This window comes from Entelurus aequoreus, linkage group LG21 (assembly GCF_033978785.1).
Source record: "Entelurus aequoreus isolate RoL-2023_Sb linkage group LG21, RoL_Eaeq_v1.1, whole genome shotgun sequence".
Classification (NCBI taxonomy): domain Eukaryota; kingdom Metazoa; phylum Chordata; class Actinopteri; order Syngnathiformes; family Syngnathidae; genus Entelurus; species Entelurus aequoreus.
Genome location: NC_084751.1, coordinates 12,723,698 through 12,734,251, shown reverse-complemented (window position 1 = coordinate 12,734,251; position 10,554 = coordinate 12,723,698). Strand labels below are relative to the sequence as shown.

Below are 10,554 nucleotides of genomic sequence, written 5' to 3'. Positions count from 1 at the left end.
GCCAGCTGTGATGTCGTCGTGTCTTTCAGGGCCACATCAACCACATGATGCCTGGAGGAGGCGGGGCTCCGTGAACACGGGCCAATGAGTGGCGGGGATGACAGAAGCAGGAAGGTAGCGAGTCAAAGTCTGGCTATGGAGATCCTGGATAACTTAACTCAGCTCCATCCACCGGTCACCATGGCAACATTACCAGCGTTGTCACACTACATAATTCTACCCTGGATGAGAACTCCTGCCTCGTGGTGCACGCCCACACAGCCACATTAGCTCCAAATGTTTTTGAAATTATTTTATTTTTGTAATTTTCAAACTGAAAGCCATTTTGTTGCCATCACTTCCTTTTTTCAGAATAAAACATTTCCTGCAAAGTCATCCTTTATTATGCAAGCGATGGAATGTCACACATTGTATCAAGTCAGTGACTCATAGAAGAAAAATAAATAAATAGAAACTATCGTAACTCCAGGAAGCTTCTAAACTTTTAATTTGAAGGGGCTCGGGTCGCCCTGCCTATGATGGTGTCCAATAATGCAATGACGTTCATGTTTTCATGCACTTTCTTCAGCTGGCTTAGCATCCTGCTCGCTGGCGTCCCGTTGTGTCAGTCAGTCTGCTGAGTTTTGCTTCGTTTGGCTGCAGGAACGTCACCTGCTCAGGTAAGAAGACGAGAGCGTCGAAAAAGAACCTTTGAAAAGCGTGTGAATTCTGCGGAGTCACCTACAAGAGGAGGGTAGAGCCCCCTGGTGGCAGGAGGCCTCGCCACACATCTTTTTGGTCCAAATGATGCCACTCGCCGTCTTCCTGGTTTCTGAGGTGAAAAAAAGACCTTGTCTGACACGCCCACACCACTGGCTCCTCCCACTTGGTGTATCTGAGGTGGGACTTTACCTGCGTGAAATAAGACGGACCGACAGATGGAGCTCACCGCGCTCTTGGCATCTGCGTCCGACAGACCGAACAACGTGCTTCTGAGCGCCGCCTCAGGAAAACGACACACACTTGAGTTTAGGCCAGTAGGCGGAGCCAAAGGGAAGGATACAAGTTGATGATGTCATAGGGTCCTCGCAGGTCCAGAGGCTGAGGAAGTAAACAAAACACGTGTTGTGTAAACACACGTGTGTAAGCATGTGTTGTGTAAACACACGTGTGTGACATGTTGTGTAAACACGTAATGTAAACATGTGTTGTGTAAAAGTGTGTGTGACATGTGTATACACGTGTAAAGTCTTGTGTGACATGTAGTGTAAAGGCGTGCGTGAAATGTGTAAAGGCGTGTGTAAATATGTGTAAAGGCGTGTGTGACATGTTGTGTAAACATGTGTATAGGCGTGTGTGACATGTGTAAATATGTGTAAAGGCGTGTGTGAAATGTGTAAAGGCATGTGTGACATGTGTAAACACATGTGTAAAGGTGTGAGTGACATGCGTAAACACGTGTAAAGGCGTGTGTGACATGTGTAAAGGCATGTGTGACATGTGTAAACATGTGTAAAGGCGTGTGTGACATGTTGTGTAAACACATGTGTAAAGGCGTGTGTGACATGTGTAAACATGTGTAAAGGCATGTGTGACATGTGTAAACATGTGTAAAGGCGTGTGTGACATGTTGTGTAAACACATGTGTAAAGGCATGTGTGACATATGTAAACATGTTGTGTAAAGGCATGTGTGACATATGTAAACATGTTGTGTAAAGGCGTGTGTGACATGTGTAAACACATGTGTAAAGGCCTGTGTGACATGTTGTGTAAACACATGTGTAAAGGCGTGTGTGACATGTTGTGTAAACAGATGTGTAAAGGCGTGTGTGACATATGTAAACACATGTTGTGTAAAGGCATGTGTGACATATGTAAACATGTTGTGTAAAGGCGTGTGTGACATGTTGTGTAAACATATGTGTAAAGGCATGTGTGACATGTGAAAACATGTGTAAAGTTGTGTGTGACAAGTGTAAACACATGTTGTGTAAAGGCGTGTGTGACATGTTGTGTAAACAGATGTGTAAAGGCGTGTGTGACGTGTTGTGTAAAGGCGTGTGTGACCTATGTAAACACATGTGTAAAAGCGTGTGTGACATGTTGTGTGAAGGCCTGTGTGTGACATGTCGTGTAAACACATGTGTAAAGGTGTGTGTGTGACGTGTTGTGTAAACACATGTGTAAAGGCGTGTGTGACATGTTGTGTAAACACATGTTGTGTAAAGGCGTGTGTGACATGCTGTGTAAACACATATGTAAAGGTGTGTGTAAACACATGAGTAAAGGTGTGTGTAAACACATGAGTAAAGGTGTGTGTAAACACATGTTGTGTAAATCAAAGTGAGGACGACACACACCTTGTCAGCTGCACTGGACAACATCACGTTCTGAAAGACACGGGGGCGGAGCTTCATCATCATCATCATCATCATCATCATGATGGCTGGATGACACAGACAGGAAGTACCTTTCCTTTGCACGTCTCCGTCAAGCTAACGGCGTTAGAAATGGTGTAGCGTCTCATGGTGGCGTCTCTGATGGCTGCGGCGTATGACACTTCAAACACCACGCCTCTCTCCACAGCCTACACACACACACACACGTGCACACACTCAGCATTGTTAGCACTGACAGTTAGCATTAGCATGTGTGTGACTAACTAACCCCCGTGACTGGAGCTCTCTTCAAGAAGAAAGGCAGTTGCTCCGTCACACACAAACTAATCACGTCCACGTCCAGCTGCATGCACGCCGCCTGCAAACAACACAACTAGGTCAGTGTGTGTGTGTGTGTGTGTGTGTGTGTGTGTGTGTGTGTGTGTGTGTGTGTGTGTGTGTGTGTGTGTGTGTGTGTGTGTCTCTTACATGAAAAACTTTCTCCGTCATTGGCTGGACTGCAATCAAGTCAAAAGTACGATACTCTGCAGCATTTGGCCTCTAAACAACACAACATAACACAGCATGACTTCCTGTTGTGACGTGTGTCTATTTAGCCTCTAAACAACACAACTTCCTGTTGTTATGCGTGTCTATTTGGGCTCCAAACAACACAACATGACTTCCTGTTGTGATGTGTGTCTATTTGGCCTCTAAACAACACAAGGTGACACAACATGACTTGCTGTTGTGGTGTGTGTCTATTTGGCCTCTAAACAACACAACATGACAACATGACTTCCTGTTGTGACGTGTCTATTTGGCCTCTAAACAACACAACATGACAACACAACTTCCTGTTGTGATGTGTGTCTATTTGGCCTCCAAACGACACAACATGACTTCCTGTTGTGATGTGTGTCTATTTGGCCTCCAAACGACACAACATTACTTCCTGTTGTGAAGTGTGTCTATTTGGCCTCCAAACGACACAACATGACTTCCTGTTGTGATGTGTGTCTATTTGGCCTCCAAACAACACAACATGACTTCCTGTTGTGATGTGTGTCTATTTGGCATCTAAACAACAAAACATGACTTCCTGTTGTGATGTGTCTATTTGGCCTCTAAACAACACAACATGACAACATGACTTCCTGTTGTGATATGTGTCTATTTGGCCTCCAAACAACACAACATGACTTCCTGTTGTGATGTGTGTCTATTTGGCATCTAAACAACAAAACATGACTTCCTGTTGTGGTGTGTCTATTTGGCCTCTAAACAACACAACATGACAACATGACTTGCTGTTGTGGTGTGTGTCTATTTGGCCTCTAAACAACACAACATGACAACATGACTTCCTGTTGTGACGTGTCTATTTGGCCTCTAAACAACACAACATGACAACACAACTTCCTGTTGTGATGTGTGTCTATTTGGCCTCCAAACGACACAACATGACTTCCTGTTGTGATGTGTGTCTATTTGGCCTCCAAACGACACAACATTACTTCCTGTTGTGAAGTGTGTCTATTTGGCCTCCAAACGACACAACATGACTTCCTGTTGTGATGTGTGTCTATTTGGCCTCCAAACAACACAACATGACTTCCTGTTGTGATGTGTGTCTATTTGGCATCTAAACAACAAAACATGACTTCCTGTTGTGATGTGTCTATTTGGCCTCTAAACAACACAACATGACAACATGACTTCCTGTTGTGATGTGTGTCTATTTGGCCTCCAAACAACACAACATGACTTCCTGTTGTGATGTGTGTCTATTTGGCATCTAAACAACAAAACATGACTTCCTGTTGTGGTGTGTCTATTTGGCCTCTAAACAACACAACATGACAACATGACTTCCTGTTGTGATGTGTGTCTATTTGGCCTCTAAACAACACAACATGACAACATGACTTCCTGTTGTGATGTGTGTCTATTTGGCCTCTAAACAACACAACATGACAACATGACTTCCTGTTGTGATGTGTGTCTATTTGGCCTCTAAACAACACAACATGACAACATGACTTCCTGTTGTGATGTGTGTCTATTTGGCCTCTAAACAACACAACATGACAACATGACTTCCTGTTGTGATGTGTGTCTATTTGGCCTCTAAACAACACAACATGACAACATGACTTCCTGTTGTGATGTGTGTCTATTTGGCCTCCAAACGACACAACATTACTTCCTGTTGTGAAGTGTGTCTATTTGGCCTCCAAACGACACAACATGACTTCCTGTTGTGATGTGTGTCTATTTGGCCTCCAAACAACACAACATGACTTCCTGTTGTGATGTGTGTCTATTTGGCATCTAAACAACAAAACATGACTTCCTGTTGTGATGTGTCTATTTGGCCTCTAAACAACACAACATGACAACATGACTTCCTGTTGTGATGTGTGTCTATTTGGCCTCTAAACAACACAACATGACAACATGACTTCCTGTTGTGATATGTCTATTTGGCCTCTAAACAACACAACATGACAACATGACTTCCTGTTGTGATGTGTGTCTATTTGGCCTCTAAACAACACAACATGACAACATGACTTCCTGTTGTGATATGTCTATTTGGCCTCTAAACAACACAACATGACAACATGACTTCCTGTTGTGATGTGTGTCTATTTGGCCTCTAAACAACACAACATGACAACATGACTTCCTGTTGTGATGTGTGTCTATTTGGCCTCTAAACAACACAACATGACAACATGACTTCCTGTTGTGATGTGTGTCTATTTGGCCTCTAAACAACACAACATGACAACATGACTTCCTGTTGTGGTGTGTGTCTATTTGGCCTCTAAACAACACAACATGACAACATGACTTCCTGTTGTGATGTGTGTCTATTTGGCCTCCAAACAACACAACATGAAAACATGACTTCCTGTTCTGACGTGTCTATTTGGTCTCTAAACAACACAAGGTGACACAACATGACTTCCTGTTGTGTGTCTTCTTGTATCAATTGTCATGAAATAAAGATAATAGTTGTGATACTTACAAAGTGACACAGGTCCCACATGACCAGCGTCAGTCTGTTGAGCACTCTGATTGGTCCAGAGCGGCCCTGCAACACACACACACACACACAATGTCAACAAGGATAGACAATATGTAACACACACACACACACACACACACACACAGACACGCACAATGTTTTGCTGTTTGGAGGATAAAAAAATAATGATAATAACAAGTGTAAAGATGCTAATATGTATTTACAGTTAGCATCTTCTAATTAGTGCAGTACACCATCATAAAAATCGTTAAATGCTGTCATTGACTTGTTATTTTTCACAGCATTTCTATTTCTTCCAATCATTTCAGGTCATCTTTGCAAATGGAATAAAAAGTCATGTGATATAATTCAAATCTGTCCATTACAGTTTAAGACTCATTCAGGTGTGCTCTTCAATGTTTCCTATGATGACATTGTCTAGGTGTAAACACTTCCTAACATGGAATGCTGCTTCTAGAATGCTGCATAGATGTTTTACACATCTATGCAGCACGTAAATAATCGATATTTGAAGAACAGTCTACATCACTTTATGTAACATACGTAACTAATCGATATTTGGAGAACAGTGTACGTAACTTTATGTAACATACGTAAATAATCTATATTTAAAGAACAGTCGACATGACTTTATGTAATAATCTATATTTGCAGAACAGTCTACATGACTTTATGTAACATACGTAAATAATCGATATTTCAAGAACAGTCGACATGACCTCTATGTAACATACGTAAATAATCGATATTTGAATAACAGTATACGTGACTTTATGTAACATACGGAAATAATATTTGAACAGTCTACGGGTAACGGGACTTTATGTAACATACGTAAATAATCGATATTGGAAGAACAGTATACGTGACTTTATGTAACATACGTAACTAATCGATATTTGGAGAACAGTGTACGTAACTTTATGTAACATACGTAAATAATCTATATTTAAAGAACAGTCGACATGACTTTATGTAACAATCTATATTTGCAGAACAGTCTACATGACTTTATGTAACATACGTAAATAATCGATATTTGAAGAACAGTCGACATGACCTCTATGTAACATACGTAAATAATCGATATTTGAATAACAGTATACGTGACTTTATGTAACATACGGAAATAATCGATATTTGAAGAACAGTAGACATGACCTCTATGTAACATACGTAAATAATCGATATTTGAATAACAGTATACGTGACTTTATGTAACATACGTAAATAATCGTCAGTCTACGTGACTATGTAACAAGCGTAAAAAATCGATATTTGAATAACAGTTTACGTGACTTTATGTAACATAGGTAGATAATCGATATTTGAAGAACAGTCTAAATGACTTCATGTAACATACGTAAATAATCGATATTTGAAGAACAGTCTACATGACTTTATGTAACATACGTAAATAATCGATATTTGAAGAACAGTCTACATGACTTTATGTAACATACGTAAATAATCGATATTTGAAGAACAGTCTACATGACTTTATGTAACATACGTAAATAATCGATATTTGAAGAACAGTCTACATGACTTTATGTAACATACGTAAGTAATCAATATTTGAGGAACAGTCTACATGACTTTATGTAACATAGGTACATAATCGTTACCTGGACCATAGTTACCTGGACATTAGTTGCCTGTAAGATAGTTACCTGGACAATTGGTAGCTGATCAATAAGCTCGTTGATCGGTTTGGGGGAGGGAATATCCTGCAGAAGAAAAAACATTCATCAGATTGTGTGAGGAAGTGGCAGTGGGCGTGTCTCACCTGTTTCCTTTTGGCCGTGGGTTCAAAAGTATAGTTCACTGCCACTGTGGAAAAACCAACTACAGGAAAATAATGCAAAATATTGATATTATTACTATTATGCTTCAATGTACTGATTGGATTACAGTGTGTATAAACATGTGTATTAATATCATAATTGTTATTTACTGAAGAGTATACATTCACGATTGAAGAGTGACATGTATTAATATCATAATTGTTCATTATTGAAATGTATACAAACATAAATTAGTATCATAATTGTGAGTTATCGACGTATATACAAATACGCGTATTAATATCATAATAGTGAGTTATTGACGTGTATACAAACACATAATTGTGAGATATTGACGCGTTTTCTACCCAAAAAGACTGAATTTGAAATGAATTGTCTGGTTAGCTAAAACTACTTCGCTAGCCAAGCTAACTTTCATAAAAAAGTTACACTCGGTGACTTGAAATAAATGTATTTTAACACAATTCATATTCGGTGCACTCACGATGAGCTGCAGTGTCAATCAGTCGCTGCATGTTGCTTTTATCCGGCGAGAAAGTCAAGTTTAAATCCATAAAGACAGACATGATGTAGCAATGTGTGCTACCAGATGCTAGCACGCGGATAGCAACAAGCGAAAGGCATTCTGGGAGTTGTGGTTCTTTTAGCCAGTAGCGGCCAGTTGCGGGCTGCATCCGCCAGGGGGCAGTACAATATGTCGTGGACCGAATACCGAAAAAGAAAAAGAAACAAGGGGTGAAAGAGGTAAAAAGGACGAACTTTTTGGATTTATTAGAAGATAAAGAGCGTGTATTAATGTATAGTGAATACAAGGACAAAATAAAAAGAAACTGGAGACAGAGAAGATGAATGTGGCATTGAAGGATACAAATTAATTTGTCCACACTCCTTTTCAAAAGGTGGCGCTAATGCTTGTTATCGGCCATTTTAAAGAAAGAAGAAGAAGTTAAAGACGAAGAAGACGAGGTGACGTCATCTTGGCTCAATTTGTTATTTTTATAATCCAAGTTCATTCACGACAAATGTGTGCTTTGTTTTAAAGATGTGCTATTTGGTTTTACACTGTATGACAATTTTACCTTTGCAACCTCATTATACTATTGGCTAAGTTTTATATTCATAAATGTAAGTTTCTCAATAAACGACCGGTTTTTTGTTCCCTTAAAAAATAATTAGAACTCTACTTCAAAACACTCTCTACCTCTAACAACCCAAAAGCTGTGAAAACTATGATGCTGTGTGCCAAATTTGGATTATTTACGGAACTTGTGTGAGCCAAGAATTAAACAAGATGAAAAACTTATTCGGGTGTTACCATTTAGTGGTCAAATGTGCAGAATATGTACTGTACTGTGCAATATACTAATAAAAGTTTCAATCAATCAAAAAAAAGCCTATGGCTTTACATTTTGTTATATATATATATATATATATATATATATATATATATATATATATATATATATATATATATATATATATATATATATATATGTATATATATGTATATATATATATATATATGTATATATATATATATATATATATATATATATATGTATATATATGTATATATATATATATATATATGTATATATATATATATATATACATACATATATATATATATATATATATATTTATATATATATATATATATATATATATATATATATATATATACATACAGTATATATATATATATATATATATATACATACAGCATATATATATATATATATATACATACAGTATATATATATATATACTGTATGTATATATATATGTATATATATATATGTATATATATATATATATATGTATATATATATATATATATATATATGTATATATATATGTATGTATATATATATGTATATATATATATGTATATATATATATATATATATATATATATGTATATATATATGTATATATATATATATATATATATATATATATATATATATATATATATATATATATATATATATATATATATATATATATATATAGCATTCTATTTTTGTTACTTTATTGAGTTTACAACCCCTGTTTTGTTTATTATTTCTTGATTGTATGTAAATGTTCATATTATAAATAAAGGTTTATAAAATAAAAATGAAATAACAAGTCCAAGTACATAGGTGTATGTATGGAGATATATATATATATATATATATATATATATATATATATATATATATATATATATATATATATATATATATATATATATATATTATATATATATAGAGAGAGAGAGAGAGAGATAAATGTATAGACCACTATGTAGCCTGTCCTGTTGGTAAAAAAGTAAGTTTTCTATGTGTAGGAAGCAGAGAGGTACAAGGAGTCACAGAGAATGAGTTTATGTGGTTTTTACTTCATTTTCAGGTATGTGTAATACTGTAAATATGCATGTTGTCTTGCTTTTATTTAACACTTTTCCCACGCAGTTCTTTCTTTTGGCCGCTAGTCGGCAGTGTTTACTTTTTGCATCTTATATTGAGTCAACATTGATTGATTGATTGATTGAAACTTTTATTAGTAGGTTGCACAGTGAAGTACATATTCTGTACAATTGACCACTAAATGGTAACACCCGAATAAGTTTTTCAACTTTGTCCACTTAAATTGATTCATGATACAGATATATACCAACATCATAATAACAAGATAATAGCAAGATAATCATCAGAGTATATACATTTAATTATTTGCGTTATTTACAATCCGGGGTGTGGGATAAGGAGGGGGGGGGGGGTAGGTTTGGTTGGTATCAACACTTCAGTCATCAACAATCAGCATCAACAATTGCATCATCAGAGAAATGGACATTGAAACAGTATAGGACTGACTTGGTAGGATATGTACAGCAAGTAGTGGACACGGAGAGAGAGATCAGAAAGTATAAGAAAAAGTGTCTACATTTGATTATTTACAATCCGAAGAGGTATTATGTGGAAGGGAGGGTGTTAGTTTAGGGTTGTAGTTGCCTGGAGGTGTTCTTCTAGTGCGGTTTTGAAGGAGGATAGAGATGCCCTTTCTTTTACACCTGTTGGGAGTGCATTCCATATTGATGTGGCATAGAAAGAGAATGAGTTAAGACCTTTGTTAGTTGGGAATTTGGGTTTAACGTGGTTAGTGGAGCTCGCTCTGGTGTTGTGGTTATGGCGGTCATTTACGTTAAGGAAGTAGTTTGACATGTACTTCGGTATCAGGGAGGTGTAGCGGATTTTATAGACTAGGCTCAGTGCAAGTTGTTTTACTCTGTCCTCCACCCTGAGCCAGCCCACTTTGGAGAAGTGTGTAGGAGTGAGGTGGGA

The 10,554-nt window shown here is 37.3% G+C and overlaps 1 protein-coding gene across 1 annotated transcript; it reads right to left on the bottom strand.

Moving 5' to 3' along the window:
- Window positions 1-302: 302 nt before the first annotated feature.
- On the bottom strand, window positions 303-7,866 carry LOC133638919 (ribonuclease P protein subunit p30-like). Its single transcript, XM_062031961.1, has 12 exons — window positions 7,710-7,866; window positions 7,207-7,265; window positions 7,091-7,147; window positions 5,397-5,462; window positions 2,849-2,920; window positions 2,649-2,738; window positions 2,452-2,568; window positions 2,342-2,371; window positions 1,043-1,080; window positions 892-971; window positions 725-811; window positions 303-651 (listed from the first exon to the last, which is right to left on the bottom strand). Exons 1-12 carry the CDS (start codon window positions 7,789-7,791, stop codon window positions 605-607), a joined length of 825 nt encoding a protein of 274 aa, XP_061887945.1. The 5' UTR covers window positions 7,792-7,866; the 3' UTR covers window positions 303-604.
- Window positions 7,867-10,554: the final 2,688 nt, after the last annotated feature.

Bases quoted from the DNA above. Each gene is read 5' to 3' on its own strand.
- LOC133638919 (XM_062031961.1), bottom strand. From the start codon at position 7,791: ATGTCTGTCTTTATGGATTTAAACTTGACTTTCTCGCCGGATAAAAGC. The intron at 7,266-7,709 runs GTGAGTGCACCG...ATTTTCCTGTAG, and splicing joins GATTGACACTGCAGCTCATC to TTGGTTTTTCCACAGTGGCA. The intron at 5,463-7,090 runs GTAACTATCTTA...TGTGTGTTGCAG, and splicing joins ATCAGCTACCAATTGTCCAG to GGCCGCTCTGGACCAATCAG.